A 25,158-nucleotide genomic window follows, 5' to 3' on the forward strand; every position below is an offset into this window, starting at 1 on the left:
GCACAATTTCATGTGTAACGACGGAAACGAAAATAAAAAAACTAGGTTGTGTGACACGGAGGTACAAACGCAACAGCTGGGTACAAATATAGCTGGTTTGGTTCGTTTTTTTTTTGTTCTGTGTGTTTCTCTGTGTGAAATGAATGCTGCCACGGTATATCAAGTGCCCCACATCCACACAACAACAACACGAGCACACACGCTCCAAACGGCCAAGTGAGTATGCAAATGGTTGGGGCGGGATGGATATATAATATGTATTATACGATAGGTGACGGTAGTAGTAGTAATAGTAGTAGTAGGTACGAGAAGAAAGGTAAAGAAAGACTTTCTATAATTGGGTATATGTTTTTTTTTCTTCTTTTTTTTTTCTAACATGCCGGATATAAATTGCGTACAACATCATCATATTTGGGTGGCGGTGCCTCTTTCTTGTCACCTAGCCATGACCGTCGTGGAGTCAATCTGTTTAGCCAGGACTTGGAGGGTGTAGGAACAGGTGGTGGCTGCGGTCCGAGCAACGGAGCCGAAGCTGATGCGACTGGTTGCTGCTGTGATTGTGGCGATGGTAATAACGACGAGGACGATGTTGACGCTGCTGCTGATAAATCTCTTTCTGACGGCTGTGGCGTTGGTGGTGCATGCTGATGGTATACAGGCAATGTTATGTAATCGTCGATGCAGTCCATAAGCACAGAGATGGGTGCATCCATGAGAATTTCCTTGGGCGTGCCGTCCTGCAATGTGAACCGCAAGGTGATCTGGATCCAATGGCGGACGCGGATGTTTGGGTTGGACGTTGATGGATGGACTTGTAAGGTTTCTTTATCGGGCACAGCAAACACGCACCGCAGCTCGGTGGTTTTGTTCGCATGGCGCAGCTGATGCTTGAGTAGATCTGGATCGCTGGGGGCCAGCGTTATCTCGTGGTGGAGGATCCGAGTGGTGCGTTTTGCGCGTGCGCGAAACTTCTGTCGCTCGATCAGCTTCACAGACAAGTCGTTGATGGTGGAAGGAGCGTGTGAGAATGAAAAGCACAGAGCGAGTGGCGTGCCAGGGGTGATATGGGCGGATTCTACGAGCACGTGTAGTTCTTCATTGTTGTTGCTGTTGTTGCTATTGCTATAATTAGTGCTACTGCTACAAATGTCATTGCATCTGCTGCTGCTGTTGTTGCTGCTATCAGAAGTGTTGCTTCTGCTGTGGGTTTTGAGAGTGTGTGTTTGACTGATACATCGAGGGACACTGTCCTGTTGTGGTAAGCGCACAAGGACGACAGCACGCTGTGCCTTGAGCTGCGAGCCAAAGGGAGACCAAGCCGGTTTGATGTGCACTTGGCACAGCAGCTTATAGCGGACATGGCCCAGGCCACACTCGACGGATTCTGACAAGGCATTGGACAGGAGGATCTCAAAGGGAAAGGCGTGGACGCCCTTCTTCAAGACGACGGGAGAACGGCAGATGGGGATGATAGAGTCGACCAGAACATGCTTGTCCCAGTGGTGGGATGCTGTGATATGAAAGACATACGGTAGTGTACGCGAGAGAACCAACCAGAGGATTGTGAGTTGATGTTGATATAATATGGTAATAATGGAAGGCAAAGGTAGCAAACGGTAAACGGTGATTGGTGTATTGCTAGTGGGGGGGGGGTGGGGAGGAGTGTTCGTATTACCTTCTGGCCACAAAGTCTTTGCAGTTCCGATGAACTGGATGGTGACCGATTGAATAATGGCCGGGTGGGAGAGCTGCAGCCGAATAAGGCCACGCAGAATGTTGATTGTGTGTTTGTCCTTCGGGTGACCACGCAGATAGACCACGGGTTCAACCAGCTCGATTGTTAGTGATTTGCGAAACATTACACACAACCCAAAACTTGGAAAAAAAAAAAAAAGATAAACAGAAAACGATCGAGTGGCAAAAGAGGGAAAGAAGAACAAGAAAAGAGAACGAAAAAAGAAGAAGGAAAATATAAGGCCATTCGCTTGCTGTTTCGAGCAGGAGGACAAGGGCCTCCTAATTTTGCTGTTCTTGATGAGGCACTCCTGCATGTGTTTAAATGTGGGTGCTGGCGAGAATAATGTTAATGAGCCCTCGTTGTGGATAACCCATGTTGCTGATAATTCACAGTGGCTTTATTTATTATATTGATAGTAGTAGCAACATATACCAACAACGACCACTTATCGGCGAAACTGAAAACCTAACCGCGGTGGCGGGGGGGGGGTGTTTACACTAGTCTTTCGTAGACGGGTCAGATCCGGTCGAGGTGGTACGAAGTGAAGAAAAAAAAAGGGCATGATACAAAAAATCCGTTTCTTTTTCTTCTTCTCTCTTCCCCCACACACAAACACAAAGAGGCAAGAACAACAACAAAGAAAAACAAACGCACCCTTCTCTTTCTCTCTTTCTCTCTCGCTCTCTCCTCATTGTTCTTCTTCTAGTACGCAGGCTGCAAGCTGTCTGGAATGCCTTCGATTGTGAACCAGCGCTATGATTTGGTTACTCCAGAGCGTTCGATGCCATCCAGTCCGACCCTTTCGGCCGCCACGGTGACACATACGATCGCTACTTCTCGACATCAACATCTCAAAGATCAGCAACAACAATCACAGCAGCAGCAGCAACAACAGCAACAACAACAACAACAACAACAGCAGCAGCAGCAGTTGCAGGCCACACCTGTCGATCTTTCCGAACTGACTAGACGATTGCACAAGGCCGCCCAGCGTTCTTCATGGTCTGCATCGCCATCACCACGGCCGCGTTCCCAGCTCTATCAGTCTTCCAAGCCACCTTCTCCTTCTGCTTCGTCGTCCACCTCATCTAATTCCTCGTCCTCATTCCGATTCCTGCCTGCGGCTGCCAACTCGACATCGACACCTGCACCCAAACGTCCAGCTCTACCGCAGCTACCGCAGCAGCAACAAGCTGGCACTTCCTCTTCTAACCCCCGGCCCACGTTGGTGCATCGTCCAGCCAGTGCCACGACCCCGTCCCAATTTGTTTTCAAGAAACCCGAGTACAACCAGCATTATCACCAAACGCATTTTCATCATCATCATCCACTCAACGAACCAAACGGCAACGCGAGCACTACCAACGGCGGCAGCAGCAGCGGCCAAAAGGATTTGTTCTTGGTCTGGTCTGATCTGCGACGTTTCTTTGTCTCCGCCGATTCATCTCCGCCATCTTCCGCTGCTGCCTCTGTGAATGAGGATTTCCCTATCTCTACGAATACGGATACCAACACCACCACCACCACTACTAATAATAATAATAATAATAACAATAACGTCATTTCTACCACTACTGCCATTACTCCTACTGCCACCACCACGCCGGCTAAACATTCCGACACCACTTTCGCAAACCAGTTTCGACAAGACATTGAGGGACGCTATGGAAAGTGGGGTAAGGACCAAAAGAAAAAAAAAAGATCTTTTGTACACCACCACAAAAGGAGGGCGACCCCCCCAAAAAAAAAGGAGAATATTCTAACCGATATTGTGTGCGCGCGCATGTGTGATACCAGGCCGATACATCGGAAAGGGTGCGGGTGGCTCTGTACGCTTGATAAGACGGTCGACGGACGGCAAGACATTTGCTGTGAAGCGGTTTCGCAAGCAATTGCCGCACGAGAGCGACAAGGATTACATCAAAAAGGTGACGGCCGAGTTCTGCATTGGGTCGACACTGCATCACGCCAACGTCATTGAGACTCTGGACATTATCCAAGAAGGAAACCTGTTTTACGAAATCATGGAGTATGCGCCCAACGATCTGTTCAACGTGGTCATGAGTGGCATGATGTCGCGCGAAGAAGTGGCCTGCTGCTGGCGGCAGCTCTTGCAAGGCCTCGAGTACCTGCACGGCATGGGGATCGCCCATCGCGACCTAAAGTTAGATAACCTTGTACTCGACCACATGGGCATCCTGAAGATTATTGACTTTGGATGCTCATGTGTCTTTAAATACCCCTTTGAGAAGAATATCACGCGGTGCAAAGGTAAATGCTCTTGCTATTTCACAGAGAGAGAGAGAGAGAGAGAGAGAGAGAGATAAGGCAAAAGAAGTACTAAAGGCGTTATACGATAAATCTAGGCGTCTATGGCTCGGATCCATACATTGCGCCGGAGCTCTATACCCAACCTACATACGACCCTCAGCAGTCGGATGTATGGTCATGCGGCATCATCTTCATTTGCATGACAATCCGTCGCTTCCCCTGGCGCAACCCACGTCTGGCTGATCCGTCGTTTCGCGCATATGCGACCAACCAGAACCACCAGCAACTGCGTCTGTTGAAGCTGCTGCCACGCGAGGCCAGACCCGTCATGGCAACTATCATGGACATGGATCCGCTGCGGCGTGGCACTCTGAAAAGCGTTCTTCAGGACAAGTGGGTGCAGGGCATCGACATGTGTACCGTGGAAGAGCCCGGTGCGCGACATGTACACCACGTCCTGTCGATGCCGCCTGCTCATCAGCAAGAAAGGGGCAACCTCGTCCCAGTGATGCCAGAGCCACCTGGCGTTGCAGCCGCCAAAGAAAAGCGCCGTCAACAACAGCAACAGCAACAACAACAACAACAACAACAACAACAGCATTACCAAGTACCTCCTCCACCACCCTCGCCACGCAAAGCGTCTTACTAAAAGTAATAATTTCATCTTCATTGTTCGCCTCTCATCCCACCAAAAAAGAGACACCTTGCTTGCTTTTCCTATCTTCTTCTCCTTTCACTGTATATCCTTCTTACCTTGCATACCATACCACGTTTCATTCATCCTCTTCATCCCATCTTCTTTACTCTGCAACTCCTCAATCTAAAAGCAGCATGTGTGTCAAAAGAAACAAATACTACAAACAAACAAACAACCAACCAAAAGAAGAGTTCCTCGATAAGGAAGCAACAGTGTAGCTCCAACTCGTTTGTGCATGTACAACCGGGTTGCTGTGATGCGTGAGACAAGTGCTGCAGTCAGTGTTACTTGCCTTATTTCATCCCAATGGCAAACACCTCCTTTACTGTTTTCCGTTCACTGCTACTACTACTACTATGCAAATGTAAATAATATCATATCTCTTCTTTGTTACATATAACAGCCATAGTAATAACATTACCATTACTGCTGGGGAGGGGACTATGTACATTCTTCTTCTTCGTCGCTTTCAGAATGTCATTATTGCTATTAATTAAAACTCATTATGTTGCAGAAGATCTACATACATTGTCTACATGTAAGCACAGCACTCACAAAAGCATGTTGTACATTACATACTACACATGTACACCCTCCCTTCTTTCTCCTACTTCTGTATCTATATCCGACAACACCTCTTCATGCAGTTTGTCTACATTATGCTATACTATTTCGGACTCATTGGCCGTGTCAGCCAGGAGAAGATGAGTTTGTTACAAACGACGGGGACAGGGAGCGGAGTGCTCCCCCAGGGTGAAAGGGGAGCCCGAAACATAGAGAGTATATACCACCATCATCATCATCATCAAAAATAGCACTTTTTGGCACAAGTAAACAAACCACCCACTGCATCGCCACCATCTTCATGATCACATCATATCGCTCCGGTAGACAGACGCTCACTCCCTATAGCTACTTCTTATATGAGTATACACATCATAGTACTTCAACTATGTACTCCTACCAAGCCCAATGTATGCTGACGATACTGTGCCACTTGCAACAAGTTCTACTGATAGCAGCTAAAGCACACAACATGGATTTGTTACAAAGAAAACATAACGTCGTTTATTTCTAAGCACTGTCAATGTAGCAGTAGCAACTGTGTGCTGTTCCATTGTGGTAGATTGTCTAAGCAACGACTGTGCTACATCATTGTTTCTGTAGCATATACGTCTTTGAATGGGCGAATCATACTCTAGTGACTATTCTTAATGGGCACCTTGTGCCAAGTATTACTGTACCTTATACGTCATTTGGATTCATTGTTCTTCCTTACACCGATAGTACAAAGACGATTTTACCTCTTCGGTCAAGTTCTAGCTAGCTTCAATTCTACTGCACTACGGCAACTTTATCTTACACAAGGGACTCTTGATCGTCAATGCTGGATCATCCGTCTCTCCTCCTTCACAAATATTAGCTCCGCCGCAATAGCTTACGATAAATCGTGCCTGGATCAGGTATTGATTAGTGGCGTCCTTGTTGTTTCCTACATTATATATGGCATTCAACGGACAATGTCCATTATTATGTACTGACTACAGTGCAGAGTGAGCTATTATAGAATCAAATATGTTTCATTTTCTATTATATATATATTTCATACCTTCTGTGGTCCTGGTTAATCTCGTTAATGAGCGGCAAATGTAAAATTATACTTTATTGAACTTATCACCCTTATTTAAGATAATAAATGTGGTTTAAACTTGTTGCTAATTACAAATTGCCATCTTACCAATTATCAAGCCTTTTGTGACATCTCTTTGGAAAACGCTGCGGAAAGTGTGGATCCCCTGTAACAGATCGATGTTTTGTACGATGCAACAAAAACGAGTTAAAATAGACAAACAATACTGTCGGAGGAGATATCCCACATCATACGTTCCATTTTCGTCTCATCAGAGTCGTAAAATAGCCTTCAATTTTATTTTGAATGTGCAGAAATGATAGCAAATACCACCACATTGATGACAATATTCAGTTATGGAATACCACTATGACTAGGAATAACAATCAATATGAGCATCCAAAGTTCATCCATAATTGATTGAATTCGCTGTACTGAAATTATGCTGCCAAATGATTGATTCGCTCGCTGTTTCGAAATTTCACGAGTAACAATTCAAGGAAGCGAAGCCAAGGGTAGCAAAATATTTGTAGCAATACAAGTGATAAAACATATTAGAGAAGAGTAGCAATAACTTTTCGTTTTTCTGAGATATACTTCTGCTGTTTACTTGCTTGGAGTATGTACATACAGAATTATTTGGTCTTTCTAACCCTTCGATACGAATCGGGCAATACAGAAAATGATGTCCTTATTCGTTAAATCATGTGACAGCGATAGCTACTAGAATTTTCACTTTCTCGTACTACATATTTCTCTGCTGGATTAGTCAGACTAAAAGAATAAAACAAATCATCCTTCTATACTCATTGGATGATGCTGCATATGTGTCGCTCAACTGCGTGATATAATGACGTCTTCTTTAGTTTGCACCACATGTCATATTTTTCTACAACAGGCGCAACCTTTTCCCATTCCCTCCTTTTTCTTGCGTTGACGAACTAGAGAATTTGCCTTATATTCGGCTTATATGTATGCTAACCTGAGCAAACCCCTTGCATATTTTTGTTAAACCGGGAAATATTATCCATTAATAGCGCATGGGTTCACAAGAGGCATTTACCCTTTAACTGATTACTAAAGCAAATCGAAATGTGATCTTATACCTAAAAATATTATTTCGTAGTGTCAGATCAAACAGCAGTACGCTTGCATAATGAATAAAAGAGCGTATTGAGACGACATTCAAACCGAGACACAATTCTTGCTGCTCGTTGATTTTGTCGGCAATCGTCGAGATCATCTCGATTGACATGAAGGAATCTTTGTTTGCTAATGGAAACTAGAGAACACATCATTCGGCGAATGAATGTAACACACAGAGCCGTCGGTTAGCACTGACTTTTGTTCCTGAATACCAGGGACATGCATTTCTATGGAAGCTATGATTTGCCATGGTTACAACTGGTATTGTTGCTGAGCTTACAGCATTAAGCTCTTTTTCCTTTTTTTTTGACAGCGTAATAAAACCAGTAGACGGGAAAATGGGGAACGCTAAAGAAAATAACCCACGTTTCGGAGAAGCCGGCGCCCGCCTAATGTGTTATTTTTCCTTACACACCATTTTATCATAATGGAAAGCACCATGATTCTGTAGCACAGAATCACGATGGATCGCGTCAACCTTTCCCCCTCAGCAGGTTTATAAATGTTCCCACCTTCTTTTTTGTTACTGTTTTCTAAATTTCTTTTTTCACCCAGTCTCACAAAAGCACACATCACTATTACTACCCCACAACGCCGGGATCGAGGGTAGAAGAAGAATGGGGACTGCAGCTTCAATACGGACGGTTACATCAAATGCCTCGAGCATAAAAGAAGAGTACAAAGCGAACGACGCTGATTTAGAGCAACAAGATCAACAACATAATAACGAACAGCTAGCATCAACAAACTATCCACACCTGTTGGAATCAGCCCCCTTTCCATCATTGGCTTCAGTAAACGAGATCACACGTGTTTTTTCAAAGCGTACGGAAAATAGCGATAATAGAGACGACGATAACGACCATGGTGAAAAAACGATTACACCGTCACCTGTAGATGATAAAAAGCCTTGGGAACAACCATTAGAAACCGAAGGCTGGCGTAATCCTGGCTGGTGTGCAGTCGCCGCTGCCTTTTTAGTCAACTTTGCAGTTTTTGGCAACACATTTTCATGGGGAAATTTTCAGAAATTGTACGATTCAGAGAATCTCTCTTTCTTCTTGTGGATTTACATCCTGCTAATAATAGCATTTTACATTAGGTATCTTCAAGAAGTGTTCAAGGATGAAACGGACCAACTCCAGATCTCTTTTATCGGCACACTCAGCAACTCGGTGTTGGTTTCGTTCGGGGTCTTTTTAACACCATTGATACAAAAAATCGGATTTCGCGGCACCATGTTGATCGGCGCATTTATATCTCCCCTGGGCTTGATTTTGGCCAGCTTCAATACTGCGCTGTGGCAGCTCTACCTCACCCAGGGTCTATTAGTCGGCATTGGTGGTGCCTTTGTATTCTCTCCCTCTCTCACACTTCCACCTCAGTGGTTCACCAAAAACCGTGCCCTAGCATGCGGTATCGCCGTATCCGGATCAGGTATTGGCGGCGTCGCTATATCGCCAATGACCCAGTCTCTTATTGATTCGATGGGATATCGCATGGCACTGCGGATCTTGGGAGCAATGAATTTTGGCATTTTATTGATTGCGACCGCGCTGGCGCGTTCGCGATATCGTCCACCACCATCCAGCAACGGAAATGGTTTCGGTGCCTTCTTTGACAAGTCAATGATGACGATTCCGTTCTTGCTCTTGGTGATTTTTGCGTTCCTGGTGCCTTTTGGTTACGTTGCCCCCTTTTTTCTTGCACCGACGTACGCGTCTTACATTGGCGTTGACGCTGCGCGCGGATCAACACTTATTTCCATATTGTCGGGAATGAATGCCGTATGTCGCATTTGCCTCGGGTTCTTTGCTGACAGGCTTGGGAATATGAACGTCATGTTTGCGTGTACTTTCATGTCAGGGGTAAGGATGGGCTCTTTTATACAGCTACTATAGCGCACTCTTCAAATGGAGCTTCTATATGATGATGGGCTAAAAAATATGTATCATAGGTATTTACGATGGTCATCTGGCAATTCGCCAATACATACGGTGCTTTCGTGGCTTATTGTGTTCTGTAAGTCTTTCACTCTAACTTCTTTTTGTGATATGTACTTTGATGTTGGAAGGAAATCCTGCTGAAACTAACGTTATATTCTTTCATGGCATGATGTGCAGTTACGGTCTCACTGGTGGTGGATTTGTGTCGCTTTTCCCTGTCGTTGCAGCCGAAGTTGCTGGTGTAGAACAAATCCAGCGAGCTGTTGGACTAACCTATGGCTTCAGTTTCTTCGGAAATTTGGTTGGTACACCCATTATCGGTCTCATCCAGACAGACTACGGCTGGACATCTGCTATTCAATTTGGCGGTGCCATGACCGTGGGAGCATCTCTTTTTATGCTTGCATTACGATTTACGATTTTACCCAAACTGTTTGCTAAGAAATAGTCAGAAGCAATGACAACCGTAGAAATAAGCTTCCTCTAACAGCATCCGGCTAGCATATAATTATTTTTATATAGCTTACATATAAAATGTACGTGTATACCCCTCCTTCTTCCATAAAATAAAGGAAAAACAATCACTTCAGTTCGGTCAATGACTTTATTTTTGGCACACATTGTCGTTCTTTACCATTACACAATATACAAAAAATTGGTGACCATTGTACCATACAATCAAACTTTAAACGATACCCCCAAGGTATAATTTTTGATATGTGTAACAAATGCAAATGGGTGTGAGAGGAAGAGCTTTAGCTAGTTAGGTAAAATGAGGTAGAGGATATCCGTGCAAGAGTGTTGTTGCTGTTATTGTGTATGGGTATATGGCAAGGGTGATGGTGATAACTACGCTACCATGTTTCCATGGCAAAAACAGAGAAGGATTTCTCCGTCCTCTGATCTCGCCTGAAGACCGGTTGCGACCAACACCGTTGAACGCCAGACCACGGGAAAAAGGCTGAGACCAGGACCGACAGAGGCAAGACCAGGACCAAGGGAAGAGCCAGAGCGAGGGGAAGACCAGAACCAAGGGAAGAGCCAAGAGAAAGACCAGGAGGATCCAAGGGAGTGAAGGGAAAAGAAAAGTGAAGAGAGTGAAAGTAACAAAAGAAAGTGTGATCGTGTTGCTGTTGCTGCCTGTATTGTTAGCACGGGCCTGGACGTGATTTTTTAAAACCCAAAAAAAACATAAATACGCCAGCACTTTTTTTGTTACTTTCTGTGGTCGCGTAGTCGTGCTCGCGAAAATAATCGAAAAGAAAAAAAAAATGTTCTGAGGCTACCAAACCAAATATTGAAGCAGCCTGTATACAGGATGACGCGCATACTATGTTGAAAACAGCCATGCTCTTGACACTCTACTTTTAAGCTGGCCACCTCCATCATTGCGGGCTTGAGGGATCGTGGGTATATACTTGATACTTGATTAAGAGTGCGTCTTTTGTTTGTTACACACACCACCACATCGCACCATGGTTGATCCAACAACGGCCGAGACTTTCTACAATGGCTCATTTATCCCATCAGGAAGCTGGATACGACCATTCAGCACATACTTACTCCAAACCAAAAATGATGTATATTTCGCCAACACCTTGCGCGAATATATCGTTATCATCCGAAGCTATTGTTCACCGGCCCAATATCGACGCGGTACAAATCCAAAAATAATCTCGTATTCAACATAAGCAACATTGACGGTAGACACTGTACCGAGACCCTTTGATCCCTGGCTTGAGCTTGGCGCTAACCAAAACTAGTACACGCCCAATCATTCTGATCATAAGTATTTTTTTTATGGTCTGGAGGCAAAACTTATTCCCTAACAGAGTGTCCAGAGGAGTGACGGACTATTGGGTGTGAATACATGTATGATAAAATGAGGAACAGAAAAGTGATTTGTGCGGTGATAGATGGCAGTGGCATGAGCAGCTACTGCCTGCGGAATGAAAGGGTGGCCTTCGAATATGAAAAACCAATGTGCTGACCAGATCGCTTGAACGATGGCGATGCATAGAAGAGTGGTTTTGGGTTGGGAGCAAAAGCGACGTGCGAAGACAGCAGTCTTCATCGCATGTGCGATAGCCGGCAGGCGTGGATCGGCACAGTGAAACGGTGCCCAAATCAGCTGATGATAAGTATTGATTAGCTTGCATAACACTATCCGCTATCATCGCCCATCCGCTCGTTTCCACCTGCCACTGCCAGGTGCTTTTTTTTTTTTGTGACAAGACATCCATTTTAAGTGCATCATCAGCAGACCTTCTTTTTCTAAATTATCGTAAAGAATATCAAGAGGCCACTAACGACATACGCCTATGCATCATATTGCGTCAGTCCATACAGTATCGGCTTATAGCCGCCCCTCGTTGTACAGGTGTAAGATCTTCCACATTCATGATGTAATGGCAATCGTACTGCTACTGCTTAGAAAAGCTGGATAATCCGAGTATAGTGTTTCCGTGCTTTACAAATTCGGATGGATTGTGTCTATGCTACAATGCTTAGCTGGTTGCCGTGGTAGTTGTCTGTGTATACTTTTGATGTTAACCAAATATCTTATCTGATGATGTCTTTGAACAGTGTAATAATGTGTTTGCGCTCTGTATTCTCTTTTGAAAAACTAGCAACGAAGGTATTCTAGCGAAATGCATGCACACCATAGCTAGTGCTTATACAGTATGTAGTTAATAGGACTTTATGTATACGTATTGTAACGGTGCATATTTTATTCGGTTTGAGAGTAAGTGATATGCGTGCGTGAGAGCGGGTTGGTGAACTGCGTGGATGTGTGTGAAGAAGAATGATAAAAATGATGAATTAATACTGTACTATTACTATTATTAATTAAAATGTTATAAGTGTAATTGTGTGCGTTGTCGTTTGGGCCTCAGGCGTAACTCGATCTTTCGCTGTTCGGTCTTTGCTGCTCTGTGTAAGAGCTCGCATTTGATTTTGTGGTCGATTTTGTGGTCGTTGCTGTCAAGCCGCATCAAGAACGCAGATAGCTTTGAGAAATCCCAGTTTTCGCATAAAGACCTTAAAAATGATGCCTTGATATGATCTGGTTCGTCACGAAACGCCATCACATCAGCTACCAACGCGGTAACAAATTCAATTTGTTCCCATCCCTCTGTAACTTCTCGAAGCATTCGCGCCACGTTCAAATGGCCTATTCAGAGATATCAAGAAGCAAAACGGCACACGGATAGAGGAGTAAAATTTACATGTAAACATATCCGGGGTTAGCTGTATGTCTCTTTTCTTTTTCGTTAGATCGCAATCAATGATGCATGGAATACTTGCCGTTATCAGAATCCCAGTCGCTAATCACATGTTTGATCAATGTGGCAATGTTCTGTAAGCGCCAATCGGTAATTATCCACTTGATAGCATGTATGAGTCGGTCGAGCGAGTATTCATAGGCGAGACGTTTCAAATGTGTTGCTGTTGTCAATGCATTTTCTTCAGCTTGGACCCACGCCGAAAATGTGGTGTTGTACATGTCGTCCATCCGCTCCAGATTCTTTTGAGTGTTTTTCCATTTCATTTCGTGGGTGCTGCCTTTCTTTTGTGGGCATGCATCTTGTATATGGTGGTTGATTGTTCGGTTCTCCTCTGGATAATCGTCGTGGCCATCAAGATAATCTGAAACTATTGTTGTAGAATATATGTAAGGAGCATATTAGTTAATGAAATTTTCCGCCATTCGCATGTGCGTTTTCTAGGGAGTGATCAGAGCGGAAGAGAGGAGAAGATGGGGGAGAAAGAGAGGGGACGACAACATACATGAGCGTTTTAAACCTGCGTAACATTTTTTGGTCGTTCTTAATCCAGCCCATTCAGCAACGCTTTGGCCAGCCAAACGAGCGTCGCGTGCTGGAAGTCGAAGTACGAAGGGCTCGTCTTCAGATGCTGTCGAAATATTTGCCGTAGGGAAGTAGGTTGCATCAGTAATAAAGCTTTCGAACTGGGGCGTCACTGCAATGGTCGTGGCCCTTTGTGAACGATAAGAGTACTCTGATGCCTCAGAATAACTCTCTTGTTGCACTTGTTGCTCCTGGTGCTGCGGTGCAACGCCGTCTACAGTCTGTTGTTCTTGTCGTTCACGCAATTGTTGTTGTTGTTGTGATGGTGGTGGTATTTGAGATTGTTGTTGTTGTCGGTTTAATTCAGCATTGGCTGCTTGTAATGCACGCTGCGCATTCTGCTCTTCTTCTTCAGCCAACAACATTAGATTGTCACGGGGACCAGAACGTTCCAGACGATCGCCGCGAACAAAACGACGATTCGTCAACCAATTAGCGTCCGTGAGCTGTTGACCTTGTTGTTGTCGGTTTCGTTCAGTAGTGGCTGCTTGTAATGCCCGCTGCGCATTCTGCTCTTCTTCTTCAGCCAACAACATTAGATTGTCACGGGGACCAGAACGTTCCAGACGATCGCCGCGAACAAAACGACGATTCGTCAACCAATTGGCGTCCGTGAGCTGTTGTCCTTGTTGTTGTCGGTTTCGTTCAGTAGTGGCTGCTTGTAATGCACGCTGCGCATTCTGCTCTTCTTCTTCAGCCAACAACATTAGATTGTCACGGGGACCAGAACGTTCCAGACGATCGCCGCGAACAAAACGACGATTCGTCAACCAATTGGCGTCCGTGAGCACCGTTGGATCACTGTTGTCTCGTGATGGAGTATGGCGTGGTCGTGCTTCTGATATTTCAAAATGCCGTCGAAAGGCAGGGGTGCTGGGCGTAGATGTAGTTGTTAGCAGTAAACGGCGTCGAGTGTTACGGATGGGTTCAGCAGGATTGGAAGGACGGTAGGATGCAGTTGACTGTGCTGATGTGGATGAAAATGAGGAAGAATTTGTCAATGCGTAACTGTCAATTTGTGAAGCAGCAAACGGAGAAGCGTAGGTCCATGCGTAATTGTCAGATTGTAAAGCAGCAAACGGAGAAGCGTTGTAGACAGTAGCGAGGAATGCTACAATAGAACGGAACATTTTGGGATTTATGAGGGTTTTGGGCACGCTTGCTGTTTGTGGGCACGGCTATGGTGACTGTAGTATAGAAGTTAAGGGCGTTAGTTTTAAAAAAGAACGTATTTATATCTTTTGGTATCATCAACCCCTACAATCCATGGAAAGCAGTGCGCAGCGCACACACGCCCACATGATTATGATAGACTGGCAACTTGCGGTCCAGGCTGTTCAAGGACTCCCTAATACCATTTCCTTAACTTGCTGTTTCATGCTGCTGCTAGCCTTGTCGCGTAAACGGGTCTCGCGTTCAGCGTGGCGTGCATTATAATATATCAGAAATGCCATTTTTTGAAAGAGGTGTGTTTCAAAATATTGTAACGACTTGACGTTTGGATGATATCAACACACCCTCTCCTTTTCTTCAACGATGCTGATGCTCGGCAGAAAAGAAAAGGGGATGTTTTGCTCGCACAAGGCACCATAAGGTCCAGCCTACGATTTTCACATGAGAGACTCCCAGCACTCCGTCTCCCAAGTAGACATCGATTCTCACGCAATTATCGGTTGCCGATCCTCCAAGCCCGCAATGATGGATGTGGACAGCTTAAACTAAACTGTCAAGGGCAGACTATAGAGCAGCATGGCTGTTTTCAGCATAGTATGCGCGTCATCCTAGAACTACTATTATCGATACAGGCTGCTTCTTCAGGTTGATAGTGCTGTTGGGTTTGCTCATTTTCTCATCCACCTCCCTTAGCAGTAGCGACACAAAGCCAATCAGATGTGGAGTTTACTTCCTCGGCGTGCGTACGGGTGATGAATGATACATGTGAAAAAAATTCAAAAAACAGGTTTCGGCTGGTACCCTCCGAATGATTTTTTTCCTTTCAATTATTTTTGCGAACGAACTACGCGAAGATAGAAACAAAAAAAAATAGGTGAAAAACGCGTACCAAAGTGTGGTAAAGCGCGTTGTAATAGTGTTACATACTGTCGCTACGATACAGAAGATCTGTCATTGTTCCCCGCGTTGTTAGCACGGACCTGTGGATGGGAGTGGGGGGTATTTTTTTTTTTTCAAAAGAAGCGGGGTCTTGAACGTGTGCATGAAAAGGCACCCATTTTCCGCAGCGTGTTGCTTCCTCGCTTTTTCTCTTCTCTTTTGGATCATGTGTGGTAAGTCCCTTCCTTTTTTTCAGTGTGTGTGTTGATGCTTGTTTTGTTGGCACGGGGCGACTTCTAAGGTAGGCACGTCGCGATTGGTGAGACCGGATTGGGCATTTCAAAACCAAACGGACCTTCCATGACCCACAAAGCGACCAAGACAAGCCCCTAGCTTTGTGGTAGAGGGTTACGGGAACAGATGTCGATGCACCTTCCCTTAGCCTAAGAACAGGGAAGCTAAGACATCGAATCTCTTGTTTTGGGACGAGCTTCTTGCCATTATTGGAAAATTTGACCAAATAAAATTAAAGACCTTGTTGCTGTTGTCCCCCGTCTATTAAACATGTGCTCTTTGTTATTGTATTAGCAATACTTATCAAGTAAAAGGAAAAACACAAGGACGAAGCTGATCTTCAAAGCAAACTTCCTTGTAAACGGATTTTCTATACTGTCCCTCGTTTTTAAAAGTATCAATAACCGAAAACCAGCTAGCATTGACAATAAAAACCTTGGCTGGCATAGCAAGCATGAGTTTGAGGGATCGAATGACAGCCCAGCGAGTACTCGTACAACTAGAATCATAAGAACAAGGGAAGTTGTTAGCTGTGCAATGTCAATATAAGTTGTCGATGGAATTATTCATTAGCTTGATACTCCACTCTAGCTTTTCCTAGCGATATTATCCAAAAACGAGCATGAAGATCGTGGTCAAATCCAAGCATAAGTACCGTGATTATTATCCTTGAGTGCATATAGCTGGCTTTGCCGGACCAACCGATGGCATAAAGCGTATGTATAGCTCAGGTGGTGCAGGTATCAGCAACATTACTACATCGTGGTATCCTAAATTTACAACACTAACAGAAAACTCCTTCACGCAAAGCGAGCTTGACGAGTGACCGTCTAAACCAACTCTACCTAACGCACGCGTGTAATATAATAGTCTCTCTTCTATATCTCCTATAAACTACAAAGGTATTGTTCCCGCAAACGGATAGTACCTCTAACTCAACGTCATTCACGAATCGGATATGCCATAAGGAGAAGAAATCATCAAGATTTCTATCGGAATGATCTATGTGATACATGAATATACTACTACTGCCTGTCATTAGTATAACACGCCGGCCGGGAATGATGCCAGTTGTAAAATATCGCAAATTAACTGACAGAAATCAGTCGCGATTCACGCGAGATAAAAAGTTCATTCGTTGCCACAGAAACCAAATCTCCACTGCAGCCAGCACCACTGCCAAAATCACTGGTGCCAAGTCAAAGAGACAACAAGACCGCTGTTATTTGTATCGTTAGGATATGCCAGAGTATTATCGAAAATGTCCGTCTCCACGATATGTCAGGTACTACCTATTTTCTGCAGAAATCATCTTCTTCTGCCTGTTTCTGTCTCTCTTCACATGCCACATTTTCTATCATTATGCGATCAATGACGAATTCGCAACCTTTTACCCACAAAGTCCGACTTGCCAAAAAGAAAGCAGCCGGTAGCAAAACAGAGATACAGCAGAATCATGTAGAACGAGAAAGAAGAGAAGAAACGGTAACTTCCTTTTGTGGTAGTGCCCTTGATCACCATTGTCGTCATGAGCTGGGCTGAAATATGTGTGTGCCCTGTGCCCCAAATGGGTAGGACAGAAAACCCTGCTGTGTTGCTCGTGTGTGTGTGTGTGTGTGTGTGTGTAGCAATCCACAATATGATATGCGTACTATTAGCAGAGAAGATTATAGTTTGTAAAAAGCTGTCTAATCTTAAAATGCAGGAATCATAGGAGACGCTTAGACTTCTGTCGGTAAAACATGTATCCGAGCGAAAAAAAAAACATGATATTTTACTTAGATTTCGAAAAACAGCAATAGAGAGGTATAATGTCAGTCATTTATAAGTAAGAGATGTATAGAATACATGATGAGAAGCATTCTATTGCTAAATATCAATCTACATGTGATAAAATGGGATCCTAGTCTATAATACATTGCTCGGGGAGTTTGAATGCTTATTATTGCTCTTTTTTTTTTATGGAGGAGGTTCCCAAGGGAGAGTTTATTTTCTCTGCAGTCACGCGTGCCGCAATTTGGACAGAGGCGTGCTGCGTGCGAAACTGGTCGCAGTTAAGGGCGTTAGTCTATTGGTCGCACACAATATTTGTACGTTCCGACGAGCACAATGCATAACCTTCTTCACTCCGTCTTCGGGCTTACAGGCCCACGCCATTTGTCAACATGGCCCTACTTCGCTACTTGTAATTATCGAATCAATCAGAAGTAACAGTATGGCGTTAGCTTCTTTACATCCTCATCTTCCATTTCTCCTTACGCATCCGCCTTACGCCCGCCACGCTCACACTATCAATGATACAGCCACATTTCCAACAAACAGCATATTGAATAATGAGCGACTTTAATGTTGCTTCACAGCAACATAGTTTATTAAAGCAGCAGTATTGTTTGACAAAAGAAAGAGAGAAGAATAGAGTGAGATATGTCTGCAAGGACATGAGCTTCCATATACTGATACGATGTTGCCACGGATTGTTAACCCAAGGCTGTTTATTTAAGCCGAGCCGTCCCAAGGATATGTACTCCAACAAGTTACCTCAAGCGCACTGATCTCAGCGTTGACGCGTTGTGAGCATTTTCATGCATAGGCATAGCAATATTGTATAGCTTGATGGACACAGCAGATGCGATAAGAGCCACATGCGTCTCCATCAATGTTAGGTGTTAATTTCCAGTCGTCGATACGGCTATTTTGTATTAACTGTAAATTAGTGTTTTGCCATAGATCGATGCCTTAAGCAAACAATTTTCTCGCACATGTGGCAAGAAGCTGCAATCTTATCTTTTCTTTTTATTAACAGCGATTACAGGCACATATATAATCGAAATGATTTACACTCGTCTATAACAATAAAATTGGTAACGCCCAGCCGTTACAATGAATGAGGAATGTAATTAATCGAGTACGCTGGAGGTGAGGCATGTACACGGATAAAATAGAAGAGTCTCGTTGATGAAGTGGGGAGCTAAAATAAGAAAGAGACAATGGACCCGCTTTATAGAAGTAGCGGCTGTTGCAGGAGAAAAAGATTGGGATGACATCGACAACAAAGAAAAGTGCATCATTTTGTCTGATTTCATAAGAAAAGGAGGAAGAAAGGTGCAACAAATAGCTTTCGACTTTTTCCGTATACTCTGCAGAAATCCAAGCAACAAAATACAATTCATGCGTTTTCTATATACCTCCACTACCTTATGTTAACTTGCTCTGAGAAGCGCAGTTACTGTGTTGCTGACCTTTGAAAATCAGCATGGTCCGGTCCAGACGACCAAGGTGTTGCTGATTGGTAAACACTGTAGATCTGGCCGACTGGAACCGGTTGAGTTACTTTGATTTCTCGTTATTTATGTGTTGCTGCTTTAACAGTAAGGGCATCACCGTCATCCACAAAGAATACTTTACGTTCGTAGTTCCCAGCCGTTATTTTAAGCGCATATAAACATACCGACCCACCACAGGCTGCATCATGTTCGAATCAACGATTTCATAGCTACTGCCGTCTATGTCAAGAGGGAATCGTATTGATTCTACCTTAGCACTTCGCATAGTACGGAAGGTATGTATATAGTTATATACCGTCGTGTTATCTTTGCATGTATACTGTGTTTAATTTTTGCTGATTCGTTGCCATGGCAACAAATGAATAGCCATTAGCTTAATGACATATCTTTTATCTTGTACTTATGGGTTACGTATCATTGGTTTCTTAATCATTCAGCATAGCGAATAGTGAGCTAACATATCTGGGTTGTATCAGTATAAGTGCGTGATAGTACTTGATGTAAAGGTAACAACACTTCTTGACTCGCTCTTTTGTTCTTACATTATATGTGTTAACTTGGTGATTTAGTTGTTCGAAGTTGTTCAAGTAACCATAACAGTGTCTCCTTTTAAACGAGAATACAAGGAATGAGATTTATATGGGCTCATTATTACAGCGAACCATAGTATGGCTATGCATTTCTTACACCTACATCCTTAACATAAAGTGACGATATATGCTACAGTCGCTATCCAACAACTACAACTAATCCAGTTCCAAGTTTTTGCAGCGTCTGTTACAGCAATGAATATCATGATGGTTTTCAGCTTTTCGATGCAGGAACAGGCGTAGTGCACATCTGCTTGCTCTGGCAAATATGATGAGAAACAAGCCCCGTCGCTTTTATGCAAAGATGATTATCAGGAGCAGCTTGCTTTTGCGTTCATCGGTTCTCATTATTGTCCCGCACTTTGTTCTTGTACTATGACTGGGGGTCTTTTATTCATCAAAGAAAAATTAGAAATAAGAAGCGGAGAATAAATGCAACAGAAAGAAGGAAAGAAGTGCATTGAAGAGTATGCACAGCTGTTACAAAAGTAAAGAAACGAGTGTGGAATAAGATACTTACCTCCCCCCAATTTGTATCTCGTTGGAGTGGCCCTCCACTCACTCCATGACAGGCGCCAAGGCCTGCTCTTCTTCTCCTTCTTCTTCGTTTTCCTCCTCCTCTTCAAACTCGTCGTCGTGGGCATCGTCTAACACATTTTCTCCAGCGGGACGACGCATCGACGGTGGTCGCGATCTCAAATTACCAGTTTGGACGTATTGCATGAAGATACGACCAATGTTTCGGGCAGCATTATTATCACGGTCCCACAACTATATGTATAGATAATGTAAGCTTATGCGCAAGTCGTATGATGAATTATCAAGGCACTGATGTAATAAATCAATCAAATACTAGCTACTTACAGTAGTTGCAGGACAATAATCGCAGAACTTCAACGGATACACGGATAATTGGGAACCAGCTGAAAATAAGTTTTGGTATATTATTACAACCATAATATTAGCTATTGAAGCTCTCTCACTGTTTCACAAACTTTTTGTATACACGATAGAAAGTAACAAAGCCTATATTACGTACCAGCGTTTTGACGGTCGTTGCAAGTCGATGTTGGCCAAAGGTTATGGCCGTCGTCATCCACACACCAGAGCTGCCGTCGGGCATTGTTTTTGTGTCCATCGTCTTCAGCACGTTCGCGAATCCGACGAATTCTCCGCTTTGTGTGCTCGCGGCACACTTGAACACTTCCTGGACGGTCTCGAAATTGACGCGTGTTGGCATCGCAAGCACTGCACACAACACTGGTTTGATACTCATCGATGAGCATGACCATTACACGTCTTGCTAGAACCGCCCGGAACGTCTACAAAGTAATTTATAATATAGGCGTCAATTCATAGCAAGGACACTCGCTTCATTCGTCACTAATTAACGTTCCATCACGTCTGCCAGATAAATTTTCTTATTTACCTCAACAGGAATAGGTTCAAATCCTTTGAAGGAGGGCTTAAACCTTCCATCACCATATGCTACAGTAAATTGTCTTCCACTCTGAATCCTGCATGTGCGCGGCGCGGTCGGCAAAAATCGGCGGCGGTGAGCTTTGCGTTCGCGTTTGGAGGCCTTATTGAAGAAAGGGAGAGGTACCTTGAAGTAACCATATTAGCTTTTGCGACTTATCAAAGAAGTACTCATACACAGAAAGATACTTACATCGTCACGGTGATCCAACCCTATCCATCTGTTGGCAAGATTCTCCAATGCGCTTTTGCGCGCAGAAAAAAGAGTGAGTAACGTTTCCCGGTGAAAGAAATGTTTGTTGAATTGTTCATGGACGCTATTTTTTTTAAAAAAAAAACTAGAGTGAATTCTCATGCCAAAATGATGATCACGGTGTTCCAGTATATATCGACATAGCTGAGTAACTTACTGTCTGTGCACGCCACTCAACTTTCTGATGTAGTTTCGGAAACCTTCCGAGGTAGGCGCTGAAGCCGGATGTCCTCTCAACATATCATACACCTCTTGTATCTCTGGGATATCTTGATACGGATGAGCCTGTCGCTCGACATGAGCATAGCGTGCTCGATTTTTGTTTTCCTTTTGGAGCGCCCACTTGAACATGGACTGGAACCTAAAAAAGGGTTATGTACAAAATCAAACATGTTGGCATCAGATGTAAAAAGCGCGGACACACGCTCATACTTGCTAAAAGTAAATATACTGCACGCAGTACTCACTGGTATGTTCTGTTATTCAGCTGATATACGTGCTCTGCTCTCGCTAGGTGTTTCGAGCGGCTCAAGAGTGTCTACAGCAGTGACCAGATACCGGATGCCTAAAGTAATATACAGAATATCTACTTAGATACCGTTACATATTTTGAGAATGATTAGATATATACCTGGGTCTATGAACACTGTTCGAAAATTATGAAGCCGCTCTGCATCAAGACCATCTGGCTCTTTGGAGAGATGATACATTCCTCTTCTCCACTGTGTGACGTCAATTTCACGAGGAAAACGTTTAACTTGGTTGGAGCTAGAAGGCATATACTCTAACAATAGATTTATGAGATGTCGTCATGACTAAATACATACTTTTAATATTGCATGCTATGAGGGTACTACCAACCTCCACGCCGCGTTGTCACAGGCCTGCGAAAATGGAACACAATGGCGACACCATCCGTTTCGAATGTGTTACTGAAGAGTTTGAGCTCGCAGTCTTCTGGGGGCACAACACCTTGACCTGGGCACATCATATTTATAAATGTATATGAGATAGATGAGTTTATATATAACTATCAAAGATACCACTTTGTGATTATTCAAAAAGTATACGGAATCTACCTTCGACTGCGTATCGGCAACGTCGCGACTCTACGTGACCGATATTAAATAGCGACTCCCAGAAGCCTTCAAGCAGCTCAGGATCTTGCTGTCTGAAAACACGATATGACAAGCAACGTCCACGACCAGGAACGTTATTTGGTCTCTAGATTTATGCATCGATGGAAACAAGCCAGTAAATGAACAGATAACATCTTTTAATAACTGGAAACACAAAGAGAGTAAAAGCGCATATCATTACCACAATATTATCTGGCACTTGTGCAGGATCTCGCTCGTCCACTTCGCGTACGATGTAATACATAGTTTCGAGGTCGACCGGCATGAATCCAATGCGGTGACTGGCAAGTGGTAGTGGAGTCCACTTGGGACAGTATTGGAAAGGTTGGGCCTTCAAGTGACAGCCAGATATAAAAGGGTAGCGAATTCACTAGCATTGCAGGGACAGATCTAGACGGTTGCTGTACTATGCGTGCGAATTCACGCCGGCATATGCTTGTTCAAATCGTGCAGTGTGTTGGCTAAAAAGTTGCATAATAGTAACACCGTCGTAGTTATAACTATGTGTTTCTCTATGTGTCGCGTCTATATAATTATCGTAACAATTTAAATGAAATTATGTGTAATTTCTTACTTGAAATATTGAAGCACCTCAGTAAAGATTGCTGCTGGAATTCGTTCAATTAAACGCTGAGTCAAACGAGTTCTGTGCGTTGTGATCAAATTACAGATTTGTTTTGCTATAAGCAGATCATCATAAAAAATAGCGGTGAGATATTTTTCAACACTCCAGTATTACCAATTTAAGTAGAAAAGAAAATCGTTCTTTTGTTTACCCATGCTAGAGATGCTGATTCGAAAGGTAAGGTTATGTTCATGGCGCAGATGACTCAGATATGCGACCCATACACGCTTGAAAAAGACAGGAATATTGGTGCATAGGTGATTCATGGCATCTACATATATTATATTTTTAGTTACTATCTATTTCTATAGTTCAACAATCATACATAGAGCATGTAAGACTTGCGTGTACACTACACTTACTGGTTTTAGCTTTCACTGCAAAAAGCTGTGCTAATCGAGCCAACAAGGACATTGATATGTCTTGACGAAGAACAGGAAGATCGTATAACGCTGTTAAGAAAGTCAGTATCAAACATCTATCATTGTTTTACATTTACCCAGTTTCAAAGCGTCATATCGGTATATCTAATACCTTCTCCTGTTTCCGCATTCCGGCGTTGTGGCTGATAATGATTATTGAAATTATCGCGTAGAACGGCGTAGCGGTTTGGAGTCTATTGAAGTCAATAATGTAAAAAGCTTGTCAGTGCTGCATGCTCCGCGACATACAGTACATATTATGCACAATTCATCCCAAGCAACAGAAATTATTCTCACGCGAGCCGGGATAGGTACCTCTTGCGTTGGATTGGTGATCACCATCCGAAATGCCGTAGCCCAATACGTTTGATTGTCTAATTCTGGCATGGGTATCTCACCGTTGCTTTCGTATGCAAGCAGAGCATGCAGATTAATCAAATTCAAGGCGTCTCTGCGAAGTACTTGGTACCACTCAGCTAACGAACGAAGGTAAGCCTTTAAAGCGGTAATATAAGATTGTTTTAGCTTTTCTGTCCAGATAATCATAGACTAGCGGTCCCTGCCTCGCTTCGCTCGGCTGAATGAGCCCCTCCGTTTCGCTCCGTGTCATTCAACGGGAACGCGTCGCAAGGGGTTCCCCCCTTGACCTCCAGGTTGGGTGGCAAGCCCCCAAACCACCCTCTCGTTGCTTATTCGTGGCTGAATCAGTGATCTTGAAGTATTCAACCCTAAACAACTTCGCTTTGCATATTACTAAACCCTAACCGCTAAAGCACCCGAAACCCTACATTACTCTAATGTGTTATGTGTTATAAATTGTAAGTATAAGAACATAATATATGTTCGGTATGAGTGTAAAAGAAGAGAAATCTAAGTATTGAAATGGGATAAAAAAAAATAAAGTAGAGTAGAGTGAAGTCAATGGAAAAATGGAACAGAGAACTATATGAAGCAACGGAAAGAGGGACAGTATATCAATAGTAATGGATAGAGAAAAGCATAAATGCTCGTATATGAGTTATAGAAGAACTTCATTATATACGACATTTCTTGTGTTGAGCCCAGGTTGATCAGGTGAAGTAGAGTTTTCTGGGTCGACCATAATGTGGATGGCAGATGGTCTACGGACCCGAGACATTGCTACGTATAGGAGGCCATGTGTAAATGGCGGCTCTGGTAGGTAGAGACCAACGCTGTCAAAAGTTTGACCTTGGGCTTTGTTGATTGTCATTGAATACGCCAATCGAACTGCGTTCCTTTGAATTGTATTGGGCACCGGGATTGCGACGGTGTGAGGGTGATGCGTGGAATTAGAACAATTGTGCCAGTTTGTGGTCCAGTGGCAATCTCGGCTTCAAGGACATATCGGCGGACAGAGCGAACAATCAATCGAGTACCATTGCAGAGACCATTTCCAGTATGCAAGTTTCGTAGCAACATCACTGGGCAGCCAACTTCAAGCTTGAGGCAATGTGGTGGAAGGTCGGATGGATCAAGGGAATTAAGGAGTTCAGGAGGGTAAGCGATTTGGTCCTCTGGATCGTCGACCGAGTCAGCACTTTTCTTTTTAACTCCTCAAGGTATTCGCCTGGAAACTGATCGAGAACCCGCTCGTTCAGAACAGCAACATCCTTGTTTTTAGGTGTCAAAATTGCACGACTGGTGAGAAAATCACGGTCCACATTTGGTGAGTTCAGATCACCGAACACAACGTCAGTGA

General features: G+C 43.7%; 8 protein-coding genes across 8 annotated transcripts; 3 read left to right on the plus strand and 5 right to left on the minus strand.

Moving 5' to 3' along the window:
• Window positions 1-131: 131 nt before the first annotated feature.
• On the minus strand, window positions 132-1,892 carry BDB00DRAFT_828481 (uncharacterized protein). The gene is made up of 4 exons (XM_053123859.1): window positions 1,678-1,892; window positions 444-1,512; window positions 272-316; window positions 132-216 (listed from the first exon to the last, which is right to left on the minus strand). Exons 1-4 carry the CDS (start codon window positions 1,857-1,859, stop codon window positions 160-162), a joined length of 1,353 nt encoding a protein of 450 aa, XP_052978761.1. The 5' UTR covers window positions 1,860-1,892; the 3' UTR covers window positions 132-159.
• Window positions 1,893-2,223: 331 nt separating this feature from the next.
• Window positions 2,224-4,919, plus strand: BDB00DRAFT_434948 (kinase-like domain-containing protein). The gene is made up of 3 exons (XM_053117379.1): window positions 2,224-3,414; window positions 3,536-4,009; window positions 4,105-4,919. Exons 1-3 carry the CDS (start codon window positions 2,469-2,471, stop codon window positions 4,656-4,658), a joined length of 1,974 nt encoding a protein of 657 aa, XP_052978762.1. The 5' UTR covers window positions 2,224-2,468; the 3' UTR covers window positions 4,659-4,919.
• A 3,051-nt stretch (window positions 4,920-7,970) lies between these two features.
• BDB00DRAFT_828491 (major facilitator superfamily domain-containing protein) lies at window positions 7,971-10,027 on the plus strand. The gene is made up of 4 exons (XM_053123860.1): window positions 7,971-8,515; window positions 8,585-9,350; window positions 9,440-9,504; window positions 9,606-10,027. Exons 1-4 carry the CDS (start codon window positions 8,100-8,102, stop codon window positions 9,874-9,876), a joined length of 1,518 nt encoding a protein of 505 aa, XP_052978763.1. The 5' UTR covers window positions 7,971-8,099; the 3' UTR covers window positions 9,877-10,027.
• A 2,687-nt stretch (window positions 10,028-12,714) lies between these two features.
• Window positions 12,715-12,999, minus strand: BDB00DRAFT_765453 (uncharacterized protein; the record flags this gene model as incomplete). The annotated part of the gene is made up of 1 exon (XM_053119510.1): window positions 12,715-12,999. A coding segment is annotated over one exon (285 nt), but the record flags the coding sequence as incomplete, so codon positions are not given.
• A 7,969-nt stretch (window positions 13,000-20,968) lies between these two features.
• On the plus strand, window positions 20,969-21,316 carry BDB00DRAFT_828511 (uncharacterized protein). Its single transcript, XM_053123861.1, has 2 exons — window positions 20,969-21,075; window positions 21,101-21,316. The coding sequence occupies exons 1-2, from the start codon at window positions 21,042-21,044 to the stop codon at window positions 21,271-21,273; spliced, it is 207 nt and encodes a 68-aa protein (XP_052978765.1). The 5' UTR covers window positions 20,969-21,041; the 3' UTR covers window positions 21,274-21,316.
• Window positions 21,212-21,613, minus strand: BDB00DRAFT_828525 (uncharacterized protein). Its single transcript, XM_053123862.1, has 2 exons — window positions 21,382-21,613; window positions 21,212-21,265 (listed from the first exon to the last, which is right to left on the minus strand). The coding sequence occupies exon 1, from the start codon at window positions 21,601-21,603 to the stop codon at window positions 21,406-21,408; it is 198 nt and encodes a 65-aa protein (XP_052978766.1). The 5' UTR covers window positions 21,604-21,613; the 3' UTR covers window positions 21,212-21,265; window positions 21,382-21,405.
• Window positions 21,440-23,050, minus strand: BDB00DRAFT_435056 (uncharacterized protein). The gene is made up of 6 exons (XM_053117380.1): window positions 22,966-23,050; window positions 22,573-22,852; window positions 22,332-22,476; window positions 22,114-22,230; window positions 21,884-22,036; window positions 21,440-21,817 (listed from the first exon to the last, which is right to left on the minus strand). Exons 2-6 carry the CDS (start codon window positions 22,654-22,656, stop codon window positions 21,732-21,734), a joined length of 585 nt encoding a protein of 194 aa, XP_052978767.1. The 5' UTR covers window positions 22,657-22,852; window positions 22,966-23,050; the 3' UTR covers window positions 21,440-21,731.
• A 500-nt stretch (window positions 23,051-23,550) lies between these two features.
• Window positions 23,551-23,814, minus strand: BDB00DRAFT_828534 (uncharacterized protein). The gene has a single exon (XM_053123863.1). It carries the CDS (start codon window positions 23,778-23,780, stop codon window positions 23,601-23,603), a length of 180 nt encoding a protein of 59 aa, XP_052978768.1. The 5' UTR covers window positions 23,781-23,814; the 3' UTR covers window positions 23,551-23,600.
• Between the last annotated feature and the right edge of the window lie 1,344 nt (window positions 23,815-25,158).

Source organism: Zychaea mexicana, assembly GCF_025766255.1.
Source record: "Zychaea mexicana strain RSA 1403 chromosome Unknown BDB00scaffold_47, whole genome shotgun sequence".
NCBI lineage: Eukaryota > Fungi > Mucoromycota > Mucoromycetes > Mucorales > Lichtheimiaceae > Zychaea > Zychaea mexicana.